A 26426-nucleotide genomic window follows, 5' to 3' on the forward strand; every position below is an offset into this window, starting at 1 on the left:
TTGTGAGACATGTATTATGTGTAATGCTTAAAAGGTGTTTCACTTAAGTGTCATTTTGTGTCTTCTCATTTTTGCTTTCTTTGTCCGGTCACTGTCATGGCGTCCTGATAACAGCGAAGCGACTGTCACCGTGGCATCGTGATTGACGGCCTGGAGTCTGTGTACGCTCAGTCAGCAGCCAGCACACTGCAAATTGTTCTCAGGGCTCTTAATAACCGTAAACACATCTTTGTAGTCAACCTGTCTGACTCCTACGCTGCCCTGAAGGCACGGGAGAAAGCAGAGAGAGAAGCCGAGGGTAAAAAAAAAAGAGAGAAATGCTCCAGCTAATACATCAATTCTTATACAGATAAATCATCAAAGTTATTGTATTTTTATGTCTAATCAGAAGGGTTCATGGCACTGTAAAGTATGTGGAACTATCTGTGTGTGTGTGTGTGTGTCCTTCAGCGGCTCTGCAGAAAGAGAAAGCTGACAGGGAGGAGCAGTTGCTGCAGGATCTGGATGAGGAGAAGTATGACGCTCTATCAGAGGAGGAGAAGGAGCATATTTACCAGCGACTAAGAGAGAAGCACAGAGAGCAGAAACTCAGGTACTGACTGGGAAAGTGGCCCAACACATCTGAACCTGAAACCATTTTTTTCCTAATGTTTGCCAATCCCAGTGTTTTAAGTCGGATTCATCCCTTTCTCCCAACTGGACAAACTTGTCGCTAATTTTGTCATCTTCACATTTCAAATGATTATGAATGCAACCCTGATGCAGAGGGAGCAACAAAAAGAGATGATCAAAGAAACAACACAGTAGTTATGTAGGAACAAACTATACAGGAATATGTATACAGGAAAATAAAGATATGATCAAATAGATATCAGATGCGTACCTGGATGAAATCCTCGTTTAACGCTCCAGTTTTTCATGTTATGTGCATGACTGTACTGTTTGAAATTGCCTCTACAGATTAGTTTTTTTTTGTTTTTTGTTCACAATAATGAATCAAACTGTTGGGGCTCTTAGTAGACGCCGATTTCTAAACCAACACAAATACAAATAAAAAAACTTGTGAAATGTGTGTGCGCCTGTGTAAAAGGGAGCTCGAGCAAGAGGAGGAAGAAAAGAGGCTCCAGGAGGAGATGAGAAGGTTGAGGGAAGAAGAGTCGAAGAAGAAGAGCAGAAAGGGCACAAAGAAGAAGAAGCCCTTGCTGGAGGGGAGGAAGGTCTGTATGCCGAATGTATTCCATACCAACACACTGAATAACAACAACGGTGGTGATCATGGAACTCATTTGTTTGGTTTCCTCTGCAGTCAGTAGATGTGTCGAATATGCGGCGGATGTCTTCCTGTCACAACTCTAAAGAGTCACTCGTGGACGACAGAGAGCAGCATAATCCAAATGAAGGTGCAAGGGGCAGAAAATCTGCCTTCTGTTTAATGCTGGACAACAAAACATTCTCCAATATCTTGGCACCGGGACAATGTGAATGATATCAAGCAAATAGTAGTATATAGACTGTAATCTGATTGGTTGGTTGCTGACTTATGGCCCTCTTTGCTGCTACAGTGCATCACAGCAAAGAGGCGGATGATTTGCAGAAGCAGACGGAAGAAAGCAAAGCCGTACATGCAGAGTCTCCTCAACCCTCGGGCCTGCTGGAGAGAAAAAAGGTAGGTTTACACTACAAATACACTGTATGGTATTATAGAATATTATCAGTAGGTACTGATACTTACATGTACCTACAAGGGAACAATACGTGAAACTAGGGAATAACGGGTACAAATGTGAGATCTTTTGAAGGTATTTTATAATGAACTTTGTTTTTAACTACTGGCTACTTGTTCTAATATTCCTGGGTAGAGTATGACCTACTGAGCCACACAACTGGACACTTTGGAGGAAGATGGAGTAATGACTTCTGTAGCGCTTTATACATCTAAAACCAAATAACAACTGTGTACATTTGTGTTTTTACCGTGGAACAAACAGAAGTCCAGGAACCTACTGCAGAGGCATAGCCCATATGCTACCGTTTATGTTGCGAAGTAGTTGTAATTACTGTACGGAGTACAACATTGTCCTTATAGGTCTTAAGAAGCCTGAGGTGTTACAGTTTTATATGAGACTGTTGTTCACGTTGTCATAGAGTACAGTAAGCATGTTTTTACGATAAATACAGCCGGACTGAGAACCAGGAGTGGCAATCTAACGGCCAAGGCAGTTGTAGGGCACTCTCAAGGATGGTCACCCTCATGCATCCGATAGTTAGAAGAATACCTACAATATTTTAGTACAGTTCTTTTAAGTGCCTCACGTCTTGTTCTCTTGTTCCTACATGACTTTTAAAAAATGTAGTCATTATCGATGTTTGTCTTCAATCTCACTATGGACCCATCTACAGCAGGAATGATTGATATTCAATCACAAACTTTTGCAAGTCATAACTGACTTGAAGTATGTTTTGTGATCGGATCTCAAGAGTATAGAAACCGCAGAGACGAAGAGGCCGGGAGAAGAAAAAGAGTCGAAGAAAAGTAAACCGGGAGCAGAGAGAGATAACACAGAAGCTGTGGTGAAGAGGAGCTCGTTTGGTGAGAAGGAGGTCTGTACAAGCAGCACGTTCACACATGCACACAAACAGGTGTGCGGTGATTTCTAAAAAATAAATATATTTTTTTTTTCTCTCCAGCCAACAGCTGCACTGGTCTGTGACAAATTAAAAAAATCACAAGTGGGCGCAAGAGAGCAACATCCTTTAAATGAAGCTGCCAGCAGATGTAAGGAATCCCGACATGATTTAATGCACAGACACAGAACACAGAAACACAGAAACTTTCAGCTGATGCTGTAAGAAAAGATGACACACACTGTTTAAACCACGGTGGCCATTTCTTACAGTAGTTTGTTCTTGTGGTCCCGTATGTTGGGAGGATGAGGGTTTAAGCTCACAACTTACTGACTTACACGGCTTACAATTTTATTATAAGACTTCTTTTTAATCCGTGACGCTCTCCAAGCCCGAGATGACGTAATGGAATTGAATTGTTAAGTGATAACTGTTTCGGGGCTCGAAGAAATATATGTTATAGAAAGAAGAAAGAAATCACACAGTAAACTAAGGAATCGGTGTCATTCTGATTCTGAAAACGAACAACATATAGCCCGTACCATTTACAAGATAAAAGTCATGATCAGAACATTATTGTGTGTTATTGTATGTATTACTGATGCTCCCGCTTTGCTAATACAGTGCTTCAAGAGACACAGCAGAAGGCAGAAGAAGCCAAAGATTCAAAAACAGAGTCTCCTGTGGTGAGTTTATTCAGGAGCAAAAGGCAGTGAACCCGGTCACCACCACACAGCAACGCACTCCATCATGATGTCAAATGAGAAGTTACCCATTTCATTGCAAATGCGCTCTATTTAAATATTCTTTGTTCAGATAATCCTAGCCATGCATTCACTAAAATTCCAGCACAAATGGAGACAACTGGATACGTTTTGTGTCACTTGAAAATGGACTTACTTACTTTCTTCCACTTGTGTTTGCACTCTTGCAGCTCTTGAAAGCTAGAATTGTTCAAACTTGGCTCTGCAAACTGGGGGATATACACAGCCAGTCAGTGTCCTTTGACAACATTTATAGTGAAATGATCACAACCTGTAATTGGTATCATAAAATAGGAATTCGCAGTTAATACTTAAGTAATAATGAACTCATGTCATATATTCTGTTGCCTCCGCCAACACTGAATGCTGATGACCGCTTTGTAATACCCTTGATGTTTCCAGCCCATTGTGGATGAGCTACAGACTCAGTTCAGTGTGTATGAGCGGAGCCAGGAACAGGTGGAGCACATCTTGCAGCACTGGGACCGAGTCCGGGGCTCGTTGCTGGTCCCGCTCTCCGGTGAAGAGGATGCCCCAGCAGAGAAGCAGGTGAGGTTGATGAGACCGTCAGTCGTGTTTTCTCTATAATTAAGTTAAGACTGCCTGGAAAAATGAAGACAATGATGCTATTCTTCTTTATCCTCTCCTAAACGGCTGCCTGCCGTTCAACAAGCCTGCTGCATTTTAATAAATAACATTGGAACACTCCAACCTTTCTTCCAAACCCAACAAAATGGTTGTTTCCAACCATCTTCATTTGTATGAAGGATATGAGGATAGCATAGACCTGCCAATACTAAATGCAAAGCACTGTTGGCAGGGGAGTTTTGAGATATCCATGACAAAATGAAAAACAATAAACTGTCCAATTACAGCTTGAAGGCAGTGCTTTATACTGCAGGAACAGCTCCCGATCAGTTCATGGAAACCATGGAGCATCTGATGGTAGCAAGACCTCAGCCTCTGTGAGTGCTGAGCCGGCCGTTCACTGCGGCCGTTCACTGTGACACCATCTACACACATCAGTGGGATTATAAAGATGCATACTGAACTGCCGCGCATTCACAACATTGCAACACGGCTTTACCTGGCACAACAACAAAAAAAAGAATCCAATGTTGCAGCCTTACTCGGATTAATAACTGTAATATAATTCCTGTTTTTAGAAATTGTAATCCCTTAAACTATTTGTTGCCTGGGGAAAAAGTAATGATATTACAGAATGCTTTCCTGAGAAATGTGTTGCTGCAAAACATTGGTCATAACACATACACATACACCATCACCCTGTGTGCACAGACCGCTGTTGGCAAGAAGAGCAAGAAAGTCGGCAGCAAGGTCTGTTCTCCAATGTCCAGTCAGATTACAGACGTGGTGCTTCCACGGGTCATCATCCCTCATATTGTCCTGAATGTGACAGGGAAAGACTCTCCGAGTTCTGCAGAGCTGCTCAAAGGCAGCACCCTGCCTCCACTGGTCGAGGTACGGCGGATTTTTCTCTTTTTGTAGTAAATATAATTTACTGTATACGTCTTCCGAAAATGTTGTCTATTTCTTGTTGTTTTCATCGGTTTACCACCATTGCCTAATCTGTTTCCTTCTCTCCTCTGATCTGGTTAGGTGTTAGATGATTTGGGGCTGGGACCCAGCGGCCCACTCATCCCGCCTCCCACCATTTTCTCGATGGTTCCTTTCCCCAAAGACAGGGAGCAATCTAACAGTCAACTCACCTGTGACTGTTTCACCTTCCTGGTTCCCTCAGGGCACGACGAACAGGACGAGAAGAAGAAAGATTTGGTGGAAGATCTGCGAGTATCAGCTGTAAAGGTGATGGTTATTTCACACCAGATGAATAAACGCTAAAAACACACAAGTGCAAAATTACCAGTGTGGAAGTGACAATCGTTTTCCAAGAAGCAGCAGGATTTACAGGAAATGTGCTACCGATTTACTGTAAAAAAACTGATGTCACCATGTAATATTGAGCGTGGTGTTTGTGTGTGCACATTAAAGAAAGAGGCAGCAGCGACACTTCCCAAAAGTCGCAGCAAGAGCAGCATGAAGGAGGTGGCAGTTACGAAACACAAGGATAAAAAGAGCAGAGAGAGTCAGAAGGGCAAGAGACAAACTTTAGCCAAGACAAAGGACTCGGACTGGCCTCGCTCACCTCTGTTACCCGGCGCCTCCTCGTCTGACTGCACTGAACAAGACCAACACCAAGAAAACTTAGAGCTGAAACGCAGTCAGAGGCAAGGGAACCACAAATAGTGTTTCATTCTTTGCTATGTTGCTGTTGTTTGTACTAAGTGTGTGTGTGTGTTTGTGTGTGTGCAGCCTGACAACATTTCGGTGGGTTGTACCAGCCAACGGTGAGTTGGTTCTGAAGATCTGGTTCTACTCGGAGTCCCCTGGGAGGTTTGAGCAGACCTTCCACTTTGAGCTCCTGGGGACCCGGAGACTCTACCAGCTCCTCTGCCGAGGAATCTGCACCTATCCCTCCATCTGCAAAGACTACATGTCAGTCAGCATTGTTTATTAACTTAATGCAGAGATATAAATGGTGAAGAAAGATGGGATATTACAGATACAAATAGACACTACACAGTAATTACATTTTGATATTTCACCCAATATTTCTAAATAAAGTAGTGACGTCAGCGTTCTATCATAGACTGACGGTCAGCCGGTTTCCATTTCCTGAAGAAAATGTTTGTTAATGCTGGTTTTGCTGAAAATGGAGAAATTTGAAATGAATTGCCTAAAAGATCTTAAAGCCCAAATGCATTGCACTGCACTGCTGACATTCATGGGAATTGCAATGTAAAATTAGCACAATTTGGAAGCTGAACTGCATTACCTATAACAAACATCCTCTATTTCTTTCTTTTAAGAATAAAATATACATCTATATATTTACAATTCTCTTTTAATGCATGAAGGTTTGACTAAATGTGATTTCAGATGGACTTGATGTTACCATTTATGCTTTCCTCAGGACTCTCTTCGCCCACAGTAAGAAGGCAGCACGAATGGAAGAAGGGCTCCAGAAGACTTACATGATCAAACCTGAATGCTTTGAGTTTGGACCGTTACTCTGTGGCAAGACCAGAGACCGGTGAGAGGCAGAGTGATGGCGGTGAATGTTGCAGTGTGTTCGTATCAGTCTTTGCCTTTTATATTTACAGATTCACACGTGTCTGTGTCTGTGTAGATACAAGGAAAATAGGTACCCAGAGAACACGGAGCAACTCGTGATTCATAACAATTCAGGCCTGGAGGCTGAGGTCCAGTTCCATTTCCTGCATGATAGCCAGGCCACCACATATCTGCTGGACCCCCCAACCATGACTCTTGAACCTGACCAGAAACAGGTACCCTACAGATCTAACGGCACAGGGAAATACAAGATTTAGAATATTTTGGTGTCCATTGTTGTCGTATATGGATGCTTATAACATTATAACATGCGTTGGTAAATGTAAATATTCTTCTGTCCTGCTAGGAGTTGACAGTGTGGGCCTACCCAACAAAACTGGGACAAATGAACGACAGCATTGTGTGCCAAATCAAGGACAATCCAGAGCTCGTCATCATCAACCTCTCCTGCTGGGGCGTTCGGCCGGAGCTGGAGCTGGACAGCAAGCATTTTCACTTTAAAAGGACTTTGCTGTACAGGTACACAAAAACATAGAATACTAATTCAGGGAAGAGAAAGTATTCTTCCACAATAGGATTTTCACGAAGCCCAAGTGAACATCCCTCCAAAAAGGAAGCAGCGTGATCAAGTCAAAATGCCATCAATTACAGTGACAACAGCAATTATTTTCAGATTCCTGCGTGAACTGAACCGTCTATGCCTTTGTCCTTTTTTTCACGGTCAACCTTCCTTCTTCCTTCCTTCCCTCTAGGCGGGACAGCCGCAGCGTGGCGCTGCATAATAAGACGGCTCTGCCGGTGTCTTGGAGACTTCAGGGTGTGGAGGAGTTGGGCGATGAGTTCAGTGTGCCGCAGGATCAGGGCATCATCCCACCCAGCTCCTCTTTCCCACTGTGCTTGCACTTCAGTGCCAGGAGGCCACTCCACATTAAGAAGATCTTACGTCTGGAGGTGAAGCAGAATGAATAATAAATATAGACAGACAGAGTCAATGCAGATAAGAGTTTGAAGCAGATGTGTGTCAAACTAGGTATTTCACATATCAGTTTGTATGTATGTACAGTATGTGCTCTGTGTTTTGTTTCAGGTATCCGATGTGGAGATGATTCTAGGCATCGTGCACACAGAAAACCTTCAGGTCACAGCTGAAGCCTATGACATAAATCTAGAGATTCTACCAGGTAAGAACTGGTAGAGCTTACAAATATAATTACGTAACATTTCCGTCTCTAACTTTCTAAATCTATTGAGGCACATGTGATTCAGATATTTGAATCCAGAATCTTCATGCGGTGAGGTGACGGTGTTTAACGTTGGATTTCGATGATCATTAAAATGAAACACTCTTGTTTCTGTAGCAGATGGCCATATGGACTTTGGAACCATCAAAGTCTTTGAGAATGCCGAACTGCGTCTCAGGATGAAAAACCATGGGAAATATGAAATAGCCTACAAGTGAGTTTGAACTGCTACTTTCTGGCTTTTTAAAGTATCAGTTTGGGTTTCACGTTACTGCAAGTGAACTACCGTGGAAATTAACAACGTTGTTTCACTTGCATTCTTCTCTTTCCACAAGGTTTACATTGCTGCAGACCGACCAGAACCTGGACTCCATTTTCAAGGTGTCCCCCATGAGTGGCACTGTAATGCCCCACGAGAAGCCCATAACAGTGCAAATACTCTGCAGGCCCAATAGAGAAGTCTTAATTAGAGAGCAACCTGTCCTGCCTTGCCAGGTCAGAGCCGTAACAACGGTCTTAATGATTACAGTGGTGGAGGTTGAACTATATATTCATGGTTATTCATAGAAACAGCTTAGAGCTCACTCGAGTTAAGATGTCCTCTTCTGCAGGTGATTGAACCCAGCATTGGGAATCGAGGAGAAACCGTCGCTACCATAGACATCAAGGTTTCAGTCAAGTCCGTCTTCTCCAGGTTAAGGCTTGATTCATACTATCTCTTTTGTGTAATATGCATTAGTATTTAAGGAACAATATTACAATCAATTCAGATTGCGTCATCTCTCTTTGTTTTTTTTTTACCATTTCACATTTGCACATATTCTGAATTGCTGTGTGGTCCTTTAGGTACAAGATCACACCTGCATGTGACCTCAGCTTTGGCCCACTGGTCTATGGCTGCAAGAAAAGCCAGAGCTTCATTATTGAGAACATCGGAGACTTTCAGACCTATTTCACCATCCGCCGCATGATCTCCGACCCCGCGCCACCGGGGAAGGCAGGGTAGGAGACCAGAACACACACACAGAGTCAAACACAAGGGCTGATACTTTTCTAAAACTAAAATGGAATGGGGAAAAAGAATGCCTTAAAACCACAAATCAAGTTTTAAAGTCGTGGAAGTTTTAAAAGTAGAAGCTCAGTCCAGGTGTTCTTGGCTTGTTGATGAGATACTGCACATTCTAAACCATGTCTGCTGCCACAGGTGATAAAATCCCATAATAAACTGTAATATACCGGAGAAATGACGTTTCGATGAACCATCATTGTGTTGCCAATCCCTCCAAATATTTTTTTTCTTTTTCGCCTATTGGTGGGAATGTGCTGCTTTTATGATGATGAGCCCTGTGACGTCAAAGTAGAACAAATCAAAAACAATACAGACTACAATTGCCAATTCATATGACTTGGGTTTATGTAATTCCAATTCAGTGGTGAGCAAGACCAGAGCCATTAGTGTGATGGTGGCCGGCAAGCAAGAACAACTTGCAGTACCTAACTGAAAACGAATGTGGCTTGTGTTCAAGATCACATCTCTCTGGTACTTTAAATTGTTTAGTACATTTAAAAAAAACAGCTTGTGCTTAAATTAAAGGTCTCACCTGCTGTTTGACGCGATGACAAGCTGAAGGTCTTAAAACTGTCATAGTCCTTCTCCAGAATCAGTTTGCTTGAAGATAAATTGTGCTTTGTGTCCCTGTGTGTACTGGTCTCAGGGTTCCAGGTGGGAAGATGCCTCAAGAGAGCCTTTCAGACGTACCCGCTTCAGCCGGTAGCAAACTGAGACGCGAGTCCATCCTGAAAGACAAGATCGTGTTAAAGGTGAGAGACTGCTGGTGGAGACGACAACAGTGAGAGTGTCAGAGAGCCCGTTTCCTCACAGAGGTAATCGTTGGAAAAGCACGACGCGCCAGTTCGCTCCAATCTTGATTGATGATGTTTTGTGTGAATCGATCAAACATAATGTTCTCTTTGCTGATCTTACACATTTACGAAAGTATAGCAGACGTTTTCCACAGCAGCATTCTTGTCAAACAGAGGTGTTACTTATTAATTGATGGATTGGTGGAACAAAGCCATTGTTAACTTTATTAGACCCACCTGTGCTTTTCCTGCTATAACATGTCATATATATGTCTGCTGTGAAAAGTTCTAGGGTACGTTTCAAAACGATAAATAAAAAAAGAGTGCTCGTCTGTACCTCACTGACCCTCCCACGTTTCTCTCCAGAATTGCCTCACCACGGGTGTGTTCTCAGTGTCTCCCTGCGCCCGGAGCTTGCCGCCAGGCACCCAGCAGGTGGTGACAGTGGACTGTGTGGCTGAACAGCTGGGCAACTGTAACCAGGGTTTGCTCATTGACGTCAGTGACCGTGATCCTTCAGACCAGCCTGATGGCATACTGTATAGACTGCTGGCTGAAGTCTGCAAGCCAGGTGAGAGCAGTGTGATCTCACTCTGTCTGACTTGATTAACAAAACCTGACCAAAGTTGTGGGTTGCTTCCAAATATCTCACCTCCATGCTTTGTCGGTCGTCAACAAATTTGGAAAAAGTGTCCACTCAAAGATGAACCGATTACATTTTTGGTGGTCATGTGTAAAGGTCCCTGTGATCTCACGTCCGTCCCATTGTCGTGATATCTCAAGAAACTCCTTGAGCGAATTTATTCTAATGTAGCACAAACGTCCACTTAGACTTAAGGTTGAACTGATTAGAATTTGGTGGTCACCATGACCTCCCAAAAAACATTTTTGGCCATAACATATGCCAACTATGACAATTTCACACAAATGTCTAGTAAGGTAAAATAATGAAGTGATCATTTTGGGACGGACATGGACGCAAACCTCAACAGGCCTGGTTAGCGGAGTCATACAACCGCCAGGCGGTAATTGGAGTTTTCCTTCCTTTTTTTATTTGTCTCCCAGGTATAGCGTTAGACATGGCGTCCATCTTTGAGGAACACCATCAGTGCCACAACAGCAGTCAGCTCTCTTCTGAGCAGTTTTGCAATGCTGAACGCATTTACGTCCGGGACGAGAACAAGTTTATTTTCAAGAAAATCCTGGTGGGGCGGACGGCCCGGGCCCGATTCAAACTCACCAACAACAGCAAGGTGCCCTGTGTGCTCAGCTTGGCCATCAAGTATGTCGGCGCTAAGGTAAGGCGTGTAGAGGATACGCGGATAAATGCGCACAGGAGTATTTCTGATTGTGGTACGTCATGGTAGTCAGCATGTCGATACGGTGTTTCCTTACAGACGTGCCGTGGTGCGGAGGTTTTTGATTTGTCTGCTGCAACACTGAGCATCCCCAGCAAGTCACACATGTTCGCCGTGGTCTCCTTCACACCTCAGGCGATTCAGCTCTACAGTGCCGTGTTTGAGGCCACATTGGAAGTAACCAACAGGTTCATGACTGCGTATGCTACTTTACTGCTCTCTGTGCTGTCGATTGGTCCATTCATGTCCACTACTAACTGTGAGTGTGGTAACAATAGCATCACCTCTTGTCCACCTACTCTTCTCTCTGTCAAATCCAGGACATCCACATTCAGGAGCGTTCTGGTTTTTTTCCCCCCCCGTTGATGATCAGCTTCTTTGACTTTATGACTTATGTTAAAACTCAATACCTAACGGCTGGCTCTGTAACTGTTATCTATCTGACTCGTGGTGAGACACCACAGAATCTCACTCTTAGGAACTCAGTAGCGAACACCCACAGAACACAAGAGAGATTGGATTTTCTCAAGTTCACGCAGATTTATTTGCATCACAAAGTATACGAGTAAACCGAGCTGTCTGGAGTCAACTAACTTCACAATAGCACTGTACATTACTTTATACCTCCATTCTACCCTAAGCCCCCCCCCCCCCCTCTTCGGAGATGTCCTCCTCCTCTGTCCAAACCCCCTGCCTCAGTGACGTGAATAACATATGACAATGATACAGGCCAATATCACAGTGTTGATACATTTCAAATTATGGATATGATCGACTTTGCACAAATATATTTCAAGACTCAAATACATTTTTCTCCCACAGGAGCAAGGTGCTGGAGTTCGACCTTATGGGAGAGGGCAATCTGCCCAATATATGTGTGGTGCGTCCAGCTCTGAGGGACAGTAGAGGACGACCGATGCTGCAGTTCACACAAGTGTTGGTCGGGCGCAGACATACCCGGCCCCTGGTGCTGCTAAATGATGGCAATGTTCCAGCTCAGGTAAGAGGAGACATATTCCTTTATGCTTTTTTATTATAGATTTAGTACATTTCTTTTTGCAAAGTTACATATTTACCGACTATTTAAAAAAAAATCAAAATCACCTGTATTTACGACACATAATACAGTAGATATGCTACACAACAAGGTGCTTTGTGGGTCTGTGTGTTGGGTAGGTCCAGATTGACATGCTGGATAAACATGGAGTGTTCACCCTCAAAGCTGCTCCTGGCGACACTTGCAGCTCCATCCACTCCACAGAGATTGACTCAGGTACAACCTTAACCTGTAAAACTCCTCTTAGCTTTCATCATCTATTATAAAGCTAAATATTCCACTTTTACATTTGTTTATTAAAGCATGCCAGGAAGTTGCTCGCACATTGTTGGCTTGATCCATACACTGGATGTCATCAATTGATAATAATTCATATTCGGCAGTCTTTGTTTTCTAAAGTGATAAGCTAGCTAACGTTATTAGCATCTTACCTTGGCGCAAACAAAGACGTTTTTGTTGATTTTTGATGGATTCAGCTGTGAGTGTGGTCTTCCACACTGTTCAATCCGTATTCAACATCGCTCCTCCAGCTATGAAAGCTTGACAGGCTCCGGCGCCTCGGACGTTTGTGCAACTTGTGTCATTTTGTCACAATTTGATGCTAATTTATCAACAAATATTTATTAACAAATTACTCTCGAAATGTGTTTCTGGTTTCACTTGAAATATACTGTGATAGTGGTGTTTTGCACTACAGGTCAGTGTTTGAGCTCATCATAGGCTTCTCTCCTCTGCTGGAGACAGCCTTTCGCCATATTTCTTGTTGATGACACACTGCTCCTTCTTCCACAGAGCGTCAGTCGCTGCACCGAGCCATGCTGAGGCTGGACGTTAACGAGCAGGTGGAGCTTGAGGTCAGCTTCTGCTCTGACGAGCCCCTGAGTGTCGAGGCTACGATGACCCTGCAGGTGGAGGACAACCAGTACCGCAAGACCATAATACAAGTGACCGGAGAAGCTTACCAAGGAATCGTCTCTCTTGACAACATCAGGCGGTCGTGGCAGGAAATGGATCAGGAAGATGAAGAGGGAGGTAAGAGAAGACAGCAGGGCAGGAGGCCTGTCATGTGATAAGAATGGAAAGGGCGAGAGGTGTGACGTAGGTTCAATAATCAACCAGAGTGGCCGTCGTTACCTGATTCTGAACAGAGAAATGCTGTAACTGTTGTGATTTATTAATATGTAATATGTTTCTTATCCAGGAACTTTTCTTCAAAGTCTATTTCTCTCTGACAGGTAATTATGAGGTGCTGAATTTTGGGGACTGCCATGTAGATTGTCCCTATCAAGAGGGTTTCACCATGACCAACCACAGCAGCGGCCAGGTAGTGAGGTTTGAGTGGCCTCCTGTCGGATCCCACGTCTTCTTTTCGCCACAGGTAAGGCGTTGAAGGAATACAGGTGTGGCTGTAGAACAGGTGTGGGGTTTAAAAATGAAAGGGGCTCGGTCTAAAACACTCCTCTCTTTTTGCCGTTTGCTTAATATAATACTTGGTTATATGTTATCAAAAAGAACCTTTTTTCTTACAGGTGGGGCACCTTCATGCTGGTTGTTCCAAGGAAGTGACTGTCACCTTTAGCTCCAATCAGCCAGTGACTCTTACCAGCCAGCCAATAAGATGCAAAGTTAGTCAGGTGGAGTTCCAGCAGCCGCTGGAGCAGGTGGCCGACTGGGACGACGGACAGAGGACGCTGCAGTGGCTGAGTTCTTCCAAGCAGGCCTCGGGAGCACCACAGCAGCCTGTGAAGAATAAGGTAAACATGACGACTGCGAAAAGAGATGTCGAGAAGAGAGACACAAGTTCACAACGATTTGTTGAGCGCACGTGTTTGCACGCAGGTGATGAAGACGGATCCTGAGCCCTGCTGCTCTGTTGTTGAGGGCTCCCAGTGGGAGTTGGAATTGCGAGTCAGCGCAGTTTGTGACTACGTGAAGTTCAGCTGCAACACCGACACTATCCACTTCAAAGACACCATGCTTTACCAAACCAGGCTCCACCAGTAAGTCAGCTAGCCAGTGATACCGCGAAAAGATTTTTAAATGTATTAACTATACAAATATATATTGTTCCAGCAATCCTGAAGGGTCAGATACTTAAAATGATACCTGTGTGTGCGTGTGTGTGTGCAGACTCCAGATCGTGAATCATGGCGCTGTCAAACTGGAATACTCCTGGCAAGTCCTCATGGATCCAAGGAACAACATAGCAAACCGTGACCAAGGAGGTATCAATATACAGTAATATTATTATGAATCATAAGGTCAACTTGTCCTTGATTATCAGCGTTAACTGTTCTCACTCTTCTTGAATTCAATATAGAATATATTAAATATGTTACACAGTTGAAACTGTGTGTAAAATGTGAACATGTGTTTCGCCATGACAGATGGGACCCTCACCCCTCGACCGGGCAGCAGGTCAGGAGCCGTGTCTCCCGGAGCCCGCCCAGCCAGCGCTCTGGCCAGCGTGATGTCTCTTCTGACGGGGAATCCAGAGCTTCTGCCCATCAGCATCGAGCCCGGCATAGGGGCCGTAGCGCCCGGTTCCACTCAGGACTTCAGCATCCGCTTTTCACCTGTGGAAGTGGCCCGGTTTAAGGGCAGGCTGGTCAGCAGGTACAGTTAATACAAAAAAACAACAAAGAATAGACAAGTTATATAACACTGAAGCCAAACCAAAAGGTGCCTCAGTTAAAAGAGGAGGAGGGGATCTGATGTTGTCCCATGATTGGAGCCCAGCCCGACTACTTTTCCACGCTGCGCCACAGGTTAAAAGTTGGCTACACCTCAAGGCCTGAGCTCTGTGGCATGATAAATGACATCACCCTCTTTGATATAACCCCTGGATGTGGAGAAGGGACAGAATGACTGTGAGGACGTGAATGGATGTCTTCACAATCATCAATAGTCACAGTAACTTTGTTGATTTCTTTTCTGTCTGCATGTGTTCACCTTTTCTTTCAGTATCCCCAACTTGCAGGATGGAGATCAGGCTCCCTGTGTCTCGGTGTGTGGCCGCAGCCTGTTGCCCCACTGCCACTTTCACCTGGAGGACTCAGACTATATCAGTGGGAAACGCCGTAACCCTGATTTCAGGAGCCATCTGGACCCAAACACCAGGGTCATAGAGTTCAACTCTATTGACTTCTCTGTGCCATCAACAAGGTAAAACAGAGAGAGAGAGAGATGAGTGTTTCCTCTCCGTCACTTTAAGCCCTGACACTTTGTGTGTATATACGTGTGTCTTCTCGCTTTACACCACAGATGTTTCAGTGTGGTGAACCCAACCAGCAAACCCTACTCATTCAAGTGGAGGTGTGAAGACACAGCTGGCGGCCCATTCTCCTGCCTCACCCCATGTGGCACCATCTTGCCTGGGAAGAAGGCGGACGTAAGGATGGAAACACACACACACACACACACACACACACACACAGTCAAGATGGTGGTGTAAAATACCACCACCCCATGTAACATTTGTCCTCCAGTTTCCTTCACAGCATAATCATCTAATTCTTTCCTTCATGTCGTTGCACATCGGTCAATCTCAATCTCTGCCCTCATTTGAGATATTTGATCTCATTATTGTTTCAGCGTCCCTGTCTCCCCATGTCCCTCTTCATCGCAACAAATCTAACCCAATCCCATTCCCTCCATTTAATCTAATACCTTTTTAATTGTATCTCCTCTAATCCATTTCCAGCTCAACTCATTTCATCTAATCAGTTCTAGTTTGCTTGTCACTCTTCCCTCCCCTCCTTCCACGTCTTTATTCCTCTCACCCTTATTTTTTTCCCCATACATTTGTTCGTGTCCTTTTTATTGTTTGCCATTTGTAATCCTCTGCTGTGTGTGTGTGTGTGTGTGTGTGTGTGTGTGTGTGTGTGTGTGTGTGTGTGTGTGTGTGTGTGTGTGTGTGTGTGTGTGTGTGTGCGTGCGTGCGTGCGTGCGTGTGTGTGTGTGCAGCTGTGTTTTGAATATGTAGCTGAGCAGTTTGAAGCGGTGGAGTCGTTCTGGAGCTTTACGATTGAGGCTCTGTCACTGTCTGTCCCCTTCCTGTGCGTGGGCGCCACTAAAGAACCCCTCGTCTACCTCGACAGACCTCACATTGACTTTGGAGAACTGCTTGTTGGTGTGTAACATGCATAGATACACAGACACACACACACACATGCTCACTGTACATGCATTTACACTGGGACATGATCACACATCTCTTTCAAGTCACACCACAAATTAAACGCAAAGCAATGCTTTTTGGAGTATTTTCCTCTGTTCCTCCTGCAGTGTGCATGGATTTTGTTGTTTACGTGCATATATAGATATATATATATATATATCTATATATGTAGATATATATATATATATATATATATATAGATATGTCTGTAAAGTTCACTGTCAAAGTTACCTGCAGAAAAGTATCCGCACACGCTCAAGCCTGACGAAGATATTGTTATGCTCAGGCAACTAAAACCACCTGGTCATGGCGAACTAACAGAACTATGAGCACCAATAATCTGTGTGTTTCCAACATGCCTGTAAAACATTGCAATATGGTGTGTGTGTGTGTGTGTGTGTGTGTGTGTGTGTGTGTGTGTGTGTGTGTGTGTGTGTGTGTGTGTGTGTGTGTGTGTGTGTGTGCCTGCACAGGTCGTAAAGTGGAACAGACAGTGGATCTGGTGAACGGGGAGGAGAAACTGTTCCACTTCTCTGTCTTGCAGTCGTCTCTTCTCTCTGATGACCAGCAGTCCAGCCTCATTGTGCAGCCTGTGACCGGCACAGTGGCCGCCAGAGACAGGTTCATGTCACGATAACATACACTAAATACCACTCCATGTAATGACTTTCCTTTCAAAATGCTCTATATTATTCATGAGGTTTAGAAATGTATCCGTGTCCGTTATTTTGAAAACACAATCACTGACTTGGTGTGTAGAGTGCTGCAGGAATCAAAGTCCCAAAACCCAGAAATGAGCCAGCTGTTTCTGCACGTCCGGTTCCCTCGTCTCAAAGTCTGTTCGTTTTTGGTTAGATGCCTGAAATAAGGTCTGTGGTTAACTCAAGCTTAAGAGATTTAAACGTGTTGTTCTACAACCTAAAATACATCAGCAAATATTCATCTTGTGGATTTTGAAGCTTTCAAGTATCTTTAAAACAGCTTTGAAAGAAAGTTGCTAAATTACATTACAAAACGTCATCACCAGTTCGCCTTTACAGCCTCTTTGTGTAAACTTGTGCTCATGTGGTGCAGTCCGTTTATAGCCTTATAACGTTAGTTTTTTATTTCTGCTGATTGCATTCAAGCTTCAAACCTCATAAAAGTGGTGTTCATTTGTGAAGATTATCTTGCTGAACCAAACGTGTAGGTATCGTATACAGTTGTTTGACACAAAGTTTATTTTCAGCAATAATCCAAAAAGGAAAAATCCCATCGTCTTTCTGTCGAGGGAACCGTCGCGATGCTAACTTCTGAGGTTGGCCTGCAAAACTCCGTCATCCCCGCCGCACTCGTTTGTGCATCTGGCGTGAGGGGATTAACTTGTCAAATATCAAAGCTTCGTGAGGAAGTTGCACGTCGCTTCACTACTAATTCAATTTGTTACAACCCATCTGTCACAGCAAACCGCTGAATGTCATAGAGAGCAGTGAAACTGTCAATTGTTGTGAACTCTTTGTTGCAGGTTGCCGCTGTCGGTGTCCTTCACGCCCTGCCGGGAGGGCTATGTGAGCTTCAGATTGGCTCTGAGGGTGAAGAGGAAATCGGAGCCACTCGCGCTCACAGTTAAAGCCGACTGTTTCAGCATGAGCACCTCTGTTCAAGTTGAGAAGCCAGAAGGAGGCCTCAGAGACATCAGCCCCAACCACAAAGACACTCTGGACTTCGGGAAGGTCAGCTCACTTTCACAGACACAAATACTCAGACGCACGAAGCTGAAACGTGACAGTTATCTACCTGTATGTGCACTATATGCAGGTGGGGATTTCAGAGCAATCCGCCTTTAATTTCCTGGTGTCCAATCTGGCAAGATTCCGATCAGAAGTGAGCTTTGACCTAACGGGTCCCAGTGAGCTGCTGCAACACTTGCAAGCGAAGCCACAAAACTGCACTATTGAGGTTGGGAAGCAGCTGCGATCTTTACTCTTCTTTTGTCCACGGAGCATTTGCAACCTGCGGGACGTCCGACTGAGTGTCAAGGTGAGCTGCTGATCTCCTATCAGGGCTTTTAGAGAGGTATGAGGCTGGTTAGGCCTCATTCTGCACTGACAAGAAGAAAAAAAAAGTTGTATAGCTATAAATAATCTTTAAGCCTTGATAAATACTTAATCCGTGTTATTTTTTTCCACATTCTGTTAAGTGTGGTGACAACGCCGTAGTGAGTTGCTGTAAAACTGATAGTCTACTCCAACTTGTATTGTATTTTATTCTTTTTTTATTCTTAGAGACAAATACTAAGATTACTGCCAAATTCAGACTCGAATGTATTCTACTAGACTTTACCTGCATTGTTCATCGGCTTTAAAAGCATGTCAACGACGACGCCTTTTAATGAAGTATAAATGGTAGAATAGATATTCCCTCACTTAATTAAATCTTATCCTGCGTTTACCAATGAAATACAAATGAAATTCTTTTCATGTCACACCATAAAATTGTTCAATTTGGTGGAAGCTGCATTTAAACCGATGTTAAAACGTAACTTTCTGTCTCCAACACTCTTGTATTCCTCTCTCTTGTTTCCTCTTGTCAGGTGAAGCTCGGGCCGACATTTACATTTGCTATCGAAGGCAGAGCAGTAGCACCTAGCCTTGAGTTGTCCTTCACCAAGCACAACTTTGGCAAGTGCTTCGTGTACAGTCCGGGCATGGTGCCGGCCTCCCGGACTCTAGTGATCAGCAACAAAGGCGAGAGAGACATCAGGTAGTTGTGTGTGTCTGCTTCTTCTCCATGCGTCAGATAAAAGGTGTCTTCTCAGAACGTTTCCAGAGTCAACATGCACGGATTTGCTCTACCGTCCCCTCCTCAGTGTGGAGTCCCAGTTCAGAAACACCTCTTACCTAGAGATGGACTTCCAACCGGGTATTTTGTCCCCCGGCGCTGCTATGGAGGCACCAGTCAACTTCTATCCTCGTGAGGCATGCCGCTACCATGAAAGACTCACCTTTGCCTTAAACAGCTGTGTCACGAAACACGTCGACATACTGGGCCAAGGCATCGAGATGAAGGTGAGAAGGAAGAACGCTTCAATGTATGACTAAAATAACCGCGTTGACGCGTTTGCTTTGTAACTTTTGCTGAGCAGCGGCAACAGGAAGCAAGTTTCATGCTCTTCTGAGCAGTGAAGTGTACCACGCTATTCTAACGGGATGGAGACATGGTGTAAAGGGGGAACAGACTGGGACAGAGATGAAACATGTCCTCAAGTGATGCCAAGAGACTTCACTTTGCAGTTCAACATCCCTTCTTGTGCACAACGCTGATCAGATCACTGAAACGGAAAGCATCTGATCCCACAACAGTTGTGTGCTAGAATGTAGTAGCAGCAGTGGCGGGCCGTGGATTTTATACCTGGGCCTTCAGTGCTGTTCTCCACTTCTAATAACCTCATTATGACGTCACAGCTACGGGTTATTATTTGTTTCGTGTAAAAGCCGCATATTCACATAACACTGCAACATTTGACAAATGAAATAAAATGTGCAGATACATGAATACGAGCATGACGGGACGCTGTGTCATTAACGGACAATATAGTCCAAATCAATGTAACACAATGACAAACTCACAAGAGCAGTCGCATATATTCATATGACAACAAAGCAACAAATCAATCCAGCAGACCTGCAGCGGATCCACGCATTCCACCACACGAGCACGAGCCATTCAAATACTATTCATAAAAACGCCACGATAGACAAATGAACAGTAGAGGTAAACAAACGAAGTTCACTTACCAAATGCTGTCTATGCTGACAAAGAGTTTAATCCCAGTACATCAGTTCCAGTAAGAAGTCCAACCGGATCCGCCGCCGGTCGGTTGTCCGTGGTCCGCCGCTGTTCGGTCGTCGTCTTCGACCGACGTTCGGTTGTCTTCCGCTGCCTTCCGCGGCCGGTCGGTGGTCCGTTTTCCGCCGCAGTTCGGTGGTCGCCTCCGACCGCGTTCGGTGGTCGTCTTCGGCCGTGGACCGGCGAAGGGCGGACCGCGGTTGTGAGTTGTAGATCCACTCGAGTCTCTCCAAAAGTACCGACGCTCAGTTAAAATGAAACACATTCCCAGCCATAACATGTGCAACGCTTCTGAAGCTGCATACAAATCCTTTTCCTGGCTGGGTCAGGGGCTGCTAGCTGTGGAGTCGTTTTACTATGTCCAGTTTGTTCAGAAATGTCCTTCTTGAGAAAAGCGTTCCCAGTAACTCCGCCACTAAATCCGTTTCTCCTCCTTCCGCCATTTCATATTAAAAAAACAAAGCTAGGTAAAATGTCTTTCAAATATTTCCACTTGAACTCTGTCTGCTACAAAGCTCTGCTAGCAATCATGTTTCGCGGGCACATAGTCCACGTGCCCGCCCACTGACCAATCACAGCACACTCTGCACCTTGCTGGCAGAGAGGCATCTGGACTCTGAGCTGACGTAACTAGGCCTGCAAACTGCTCTGGTGGGGCCATGAATCCCAAACTAAAGATCTGATTGGTTGAATCAACAATATCGTCCCCATTCAATTTAAACTGCACATGGCAGCACTGGGTGAGTCTGCAGGCTGGGGCCTCTCTTCTTACTAGAGACACAGAGGTGAACTCTGATTGGATAAAAGCTCTACTTAAAACAAGCTGCACTGGAAGCAGAGCAACTGAGGAGCACAGTAGCTGTGCAATGAGAAAATAAGATAATGGGAAAAATATTTTTATAAATTATAATACATATAAGAAAAAATTAAATGTATTTAAGAAAACATATTAAATTATAAAATAGCTATAACTTTGTGATTCTGTTTAGGCCAGCAGAGAAGGCTTTGCAGGCCCTGACGGCCCGCCACTGAGTAGCAGTGAGCGACACTCACCGAAAGCCCACTGACTGAGTGACTAGCAACAGAGAAGGGTCTCTCTTTGGACAGCTGAGGCCACGAGTCGCCCAGCATGTGTCCCACTAATACACTACCGTCCACATCATCTTCACACGCCCCGGAAAATACAGTCCGAGGGCTAGCTAGTGTGTAACTTAGCTATGTTAATAACAAGCTAACTTACACATTGGCAAGCTAACAAGCCACGGTAAATCACCAAGGGGCAGATAAAACGATATCAACTAAACTATTCATTTATTAAATTCTGATCCATTTGATCTGTTTTTCCTGAATATTGTGTTATTCCGTCCTAGCTGGAGGTGGAGAACCCCAAGCAGCGGAAAGTGAAGCTGGGATCTCTGGTGTTGGGTCAGAAGGTGAAAAAACAAGTGGTTCTGGTCAATCGCAGCCCTTTAGACCTCTCCTTTACTCTGCTGCTTAACACCAACACACTTCTGGATCCAAGGGTAGGGAACACACACACACACACACACACACACACACACTGATAAAGAGTAGTCCACGCAAGCAGAACTTAATATTCTCCTCCTCCCCTTACAGGATCTGTCATTCAGTCCAGCAGGTGAGCTGAACCTGAAAGCCAGTGTTGGCTCGTGTAACGTTGAGATCCAGTTCTCACCTCGTCAGCACACGCCTTCCTTCACCGCTGAGCTGCAGGCGGAGTTTGCGGGCCTGTTACACCCCCTGCTGACCATCCAAGGCTGCTGCCAGGTTAGGCTGTGAAGTAAATCTACTGTCACTTTAAATAGGCATCGTTTGCAAAACGCTTGATGTATTTGCTTGCCTTGACGAGCAGGGAATTCTATTCTGAAGTACTTTAAGTTAACGGGTGCAACTGTTCTCAGAATTATCTTCACACAAATTCGACAGATGTCCATTAAAAATAATGTATTTGTTTAGAAACACATAAACAAGACATTTTAAAGTTTGTCGCATTAACTCTATACTGTAATTTTAGATGAAGTCATGTTAACCACTAGTTCTGATTTGAACTGTCAGGGTGTGGAGGTCCAGCTGGACCAGGACCACCTCACCTTTGGAGCTGTTGTCCAGCGCTGCCAAGCCAGGAAGAGGACTGTCATGACGAACGCTGGGGACATTGGTGCCAGGTGAGGTTAAATATACTATATATGATCCAATTTCAGTCAGATTAAAAACCTCATGCAGGCTAATTGCGGAAAAAGCACTGACAAACTTTGTAGAGTTACTCCTTTTTATTAGAGTCTACAAATTGTCGCGTAATCAAACAAAGACTTTCTTTAACTTGCCATGAAAACATTAATTTTGTAGTAGTCTGCTTTTGTGACTCTTGACTTATTCTGGTTGGATTTATATCCCGTCGTTTGCTTTTTTATCCGTCTAACCAGGTTCCAGTGGAAAACGGAGAACTTTCCTCCGGAGTTGTCCATCACACCAGCTAAAGGCTATATCTGTCCCGGCACGGAGGTTCCTTTCGAAGTGACTTTTGCCCCGGTGGAACTGATTAACGACAAAAGATATGAGAACCTGTCTTGCTGTGTGGAGGGCTCCCCCTCACCCGTTACCCTCACTGTAACAGGCTCCTGTGTTGTAGCCTCCACTAGCAAAGAGGTTTGATTGATGCACTTTTATACACAGTGTTGAATCGTGACATTCCATCAGCCTAATGTGCTCTGGCAGCTACACGTCAAAGCAAGGCGACAAACATATTCCCTATTGAGACCAGACATCATCTGACTGAGTAATATCCCCATATTTCTATTGTAGTATGATCACCTTTTAGTAAAGAAATATATATTAAACTTACTGTGAGGAACTAAGTAAAATAAGAGATTTTCTAAAGAGACTCTGGTACTCAGAGATATTACCGCTTTTGTCCGCAGGAAGCGCCATAATCAATACAAAATGAAAGTTCCTCATAGTAGCTTGAACTTTACTCCAATCATCATATACACAAAGGTACATACATGAAATGTTAAGCTTTGAATAGCTTTAAGTGATATCTATGAGCACATTTAGTCATGTAACTGCCTTTGTACTACATTTCGCATAATTCGGTCGTCCGTCTGACTGCTTGTCTCCAGGTGGTGAGCTTTGTTTGCCCGGTGCGTGGCTCTCACAGCCAGACTCTGCCCGTGTTCAACCCCACGAACCAGCACTGCAGCATCAGGCCTGTCGTAGAGGGCGAGCAGTGGAGCGCTGCTTCCTCTGTGATCCTCGAACCCTTCCAAAACAAGACGTACAAGATCACCTACCGACCGCTGTCCGTTACCGCTGATGGGAAGAAACACCTGGTAGAGGGGCACTAATGTTTAAACACGGATCTTTTGTGCATATTCACTGCAGTGTAATGCATTCTACGTGATAAAACAAAACAACGTATGCATTGAAGTGTGACATCAACTTGTCATATCGCTCCTTGTTTTCTCAGGGATCGGTCTTCTTCTCCTTCCCTGATGGGACGGGCATGCTGTACTCCCTTCAAGGAACTGCTGAACCTCCAAAGGCAGAGGACAACATTGTGCATGAACTGCCGGCAAAGACTCTCCACACAGAGTTGCTCCCTGTGCACAACTGGCTCTCAAAGCAACAGCGGTAATGCACACACTATATAACCCTGAATATGATAATGTAATATGGTTCTTTTTGGCCACTTGGGGGCAATACTATCACCTTGTTGATACGCCAAACTTACTTGTTTCTGGCAGATGAATGTAAGTCAAGTATGCACTCTCTTCTTTTTTTTTTTTTTTTACAAAGCCCCGGAAGGGACATGAAGAAGAAACAAATTGCAACAATAAAAACCTCCCGCTGCAAGTGATCTCAATAACAGTTGTTCAGCAGAGTCATGCGTGTTTCCGTGTGCTCAGGTTCCGTGTGTTGATGGAGATCCTGAAACCAGACAAGCCAGATGCTACGGTGTCCCTGAAGGGTCAAGAATACATTGAGGTCTCTGCTTTGGCTCGTCGAGACTACAAGATGTCTTTCTTTACATACAGAGAGGGGCATTACAACACAAAGGTTTGCTCACACACACACATTTCTGTGACCAGATCTTGAATATATTTCTCAGCCTTGTCCTCACGTCCCCCATTTAACCCGTCCCCGTTAGGTGACGTTTCGTAATGAGGGGTCCGGCGAGTACTTGTACTACCTTGTTACCTTCAAGGCCACATCTCCAGGAGTCCTGTCCACCATAGAGCTGGTGACCCCTGTCCGTCAGACGGCCTCGGCCACTGTGCAGGTGGAGAACCCCCTGACCACAGTTACCTGCCTGAACACTGAGTGTAAATGCCCTGAAATCAGTGCCCCATTTCTGCACACTGTGCCAGGACAGTCAAAGGTGAATACCGAGGACATATGATTATGTACGGAAAAAACAGCTGTGTGCACACACAATTCATACTCTCTCTCTCTTTGTGTGTGTGTGCGCTTCCTCGGTTCAGGGCTCTCTAAGCTTCGAGTACCAGCCCCTGCGTGCAGGCGAGTCCACGGCCCGGCTGACTCTGCACAGTAATGATCTGGGCTACTTCCACTACGATCTGCTTCTCAGAGCTCTGCCCCCACCACCAGAGAAAACCGTCCACTTCAACACTTGTCTGGGCAGCAGCCATTCCGTTCTTGTTAAGTTTACCAACTACGCCCGCTTCAAAACGGAGTACTCAGGCAAGGTAAGAAAACAACAGACATGTGCCAATGACTCGAAACCTTCGGTGCACGCCATGTTTCTGTGATACCGAAATGTTGTGTCGACTCCTGCCTGTTCTCTGCTTTTGTAGCTTTGCACTTACTAATGGATACGGGCCCTGGATAGTGTCTTTCAAAGGGGCACTTCACCAGTTCTACACATGCACTTGTCACGAGGACTACTACTTAGCCTGTGAAGACCGTTGTATAATGTGTTGTGTGGTTCAACAGTGTTTAGTTGAAATTTGACTTTGCCTGATGACTAGACTTGAGTGGAGGCAAGCTCAGCCCAAAAATATCAACGAATAATGCATTTTGTAAAACTGAAATCTAGCAGTTATGTTTTTCATTTTGGCGCATGAAGGTAAGCTGAAACCATAGCCTGACCTTTTCAATCAAATAGCAACGTTACCGCAGCGATTTATTTGTTGTCATGTGATCCCCTTTGCTGCAGACTGATTGCCCGGACTTCACAGTGGACAAGGCCCTACCCCAGGTGGGGTCAGAGGTCAGCATAGAGGTTTCTTTTGAACCTCATCAGCTGGGGAATGTGAGGGGCCAGCTCAGCTTGTCCTCAGCGATCGGTGGCGATTACATCTTTCCCTTGCACGGGATCAGCCTCCCTCCCAAAGCCCAGGGCCCGTTTAGCGTCCGGACCGGTCACAAAGTTGCCATCCCCTTCAAGAATATATTCCTGCAGACCACCACTTTCTCTTTTCAGGTAAAGACGTGATAATGGCCGGATATCGACCAGGGAAATAACCAGATTGCAGAGCGGAATTCAATTCCAATACAGCCACTGTGCACCACAATAAATCTGTTGAAATCCAATGACATCATTTTCTGGTTGGCAGTGCAGCATGAAGCAAGCAGCTTTAAATTTAGCCTGGAACAGTTACAGTAAAGAGAGTGCTGCAGTCGGGCTTCTACACTCTCCTGTTTAGACATCGAGCTTCTACAAAATGCTTCAATTTCATTCATGTCTTTAACGTTTTAATATATCTGTGATTGACTCAGCATTGTTTACCCTGCTCCTAGGTGGACAACCATTGTTTTACAGTTAAAGAGGCAGAACCCATTCTCTCCAAAAAGACCCAAAACATCCTGATATCCTTTGAGGCCCCTCCTGAAGGCTTCCCGGGGCCGTGGTTCGGCAAGCTGACCGTCTCCAGCCAGTGCTCCGAGGGCCACAGCAAACCTTGTTCTTGGGTCTATTACCTGAAAGGGCTACCGCTCTGAGTAATCCTAGAGAGAGATGTGTAACAAATAGATAAATAAATGCACAGGAAACGATCTTAACTCAAGCCTTCAGTGTAACTTATTTGTATGACGCTTCAGTTCAACGTGTTGACAAATGATTCATTCGATGCCTAAACTCCAATGCCGGTGTCAAAATAATAGCCAGAAATGCCCTGTGTATATTTGTTTGCTTAGAATAATTTGTTGTCACATTTGTTTTCGTTAATATTTGAAGAGTCAACTGAAGAAAACCTGCAGAGGAAACCTGCCCCGATGCCTGTCGTTGCACACTTGTGTCCACATGGGGGCAATCATGTCAAGAGAGCTCAACAATTCTAGTGCCTCAGTGATTGGATACAGAACACATCATTA

General features: G+C 44.6%; 1 protein-coding gene across 1 annotated transcript in view; it reads left to right on the plus strand.

The window, feature by feature from the left end:
- Positions 1-26054, plus strand: part of hydin (HYDIN axonemal central pair apparatus protein) — a gene marked incomplete at both ends in the record, with an annotated part of 74100 nt that extends 48046 nt beyond the window's left edge. Inside the window, 50 exons of the mRNA XM_079163561.1 lie at positions 115-298; positions 451-592; positions 1091-1217; positions 1307-1400; positions 1563-1666; positions 3792-3938; positions 4689-4871; positions 5010-5201; positions 5403-5638; positions 5724-5906; positions 6385-6504; positions 6601-6760; positions 6892-7064; positions 7298-7496; positions 7633-7726; positions 7907-8000; positions 8122-8281; positions 8398-8480; positions 8633-8788; positions 9502-9607; positions 10010-10220; positions 10715-10947; positions 11047-11195; positions 11830-12007; positions 12184-12280; positions 12857-13096; positions 13300-13442; positions 13594-13818; positions 13904-14064; positions 14195-14289; positions 14452-14680; positions 15029-15229; positions 15329-15455; positions 16031-16196; positions 16718-16865; positions 17749-17956; positions 18042-18263; positions 18817-18986; positions 19093-19291; positions 21443-21595; positions 21690-21860; positions 22149-22258; positions 22517-22739; positions 23213-23422; positions 23560-23723; positions 23999-24149; positions 24241-24471; positions 24575-24799; positions 25270-25536; positions 25854-26054. Of these exons, the coding sequence (XP_079019687.1) occupies positions 115-298; positions 451-592; positions 1091-1217; positions 1307-1400; positions 1563-1666; positions 3792-3938; positions 4689-4871; positions 5010-5201; positions 5403-5638; positions 5724-5906; positions 6385-6504; positions 6601-6760; positions 6892-7064; positions 7298-7496; positions 7633-7726; positions 7907-8000; positions 8122-8281; positions 8398-8480; positions 8633-8788; positions 9502-9607; positions 10010-10220; positions 10715-10947; positions 11047-11195; positions 11830-12007; positions 12184-12280; positions 12857-13096; positions 13300-13442; positions 13594-13818; positions 13904-14064; positions 14195-14289; positions 14452-14680; positions 15029-15229; positions 15329-15455; positions 16031-16196; positions 16718-16865; positions 17749-17956; positions 18042-18263; positions 18817-18986; positions 19093-19291; positions 21443-21595; positions 21690-21860; positions 22149-22258; positions 22517-22739; positions 23213-23422; positions 23560-23723; positions 23999-24149; positions 24241-24471; positions 24575-24799; positions 25270-25536; positions 25854-26054 (8445 nt within the window). The remainder of the gene's footprint in view (positions 1-114; positions 299-450; positions 593-1090; positions 1218-1306; positions 1401-1562; positions 1667-3791; positions 3939-4688; positions 4872-5009; positions 5202-5402; positions 5639-5723; positions 5907-6384; positions 6505-6600; positions 6761-6891; positions 7065-7297; positions 7497-7632; positions 7727-7906; positions 8001-8121; positions 8282-8397; positions 8481-8632; positions 8789-9501; positions 9608-10009; positions 10221-10714; positions 10948-11046; positions 11196-11829; positions 12008-12183; positions 12281-12856; positions 13097-13299; positions 13443-13593; positions 13819-13903; positions 14065-14194; positions 14290-14451; positions 14681-15028; positions 15230-15328; positions 15456-16030; positions 16197-16717; positions 16866-17748; positions 17957-18041; positions 18264-18816; positions 18987-19092; positions 19292-21442; positions 21596-21689; positions 21861-22148; positions 22259-22516; positions 22740-23212; positions 23423-23559; positions 23724-23998; positions 24150-24240; positions 24472-24574; positions 24800-25269; positions 25537-25853) is intronic.
- Positions 26055-26426: the final 372 nt, after the last annotated feature.

This window comes from Pholis gunnellus, assembly GCF_910591455.1.
Source record: "Pholis gunnellus genome assembly, chromosome: 7".
Taxonomy (NCBI): domain Eukaryota; kingdom Metazoa; phylum Chordata; class Actinopteri; order Perciformes; family Pholidae; genus Pholis; species Pholis gunnellus.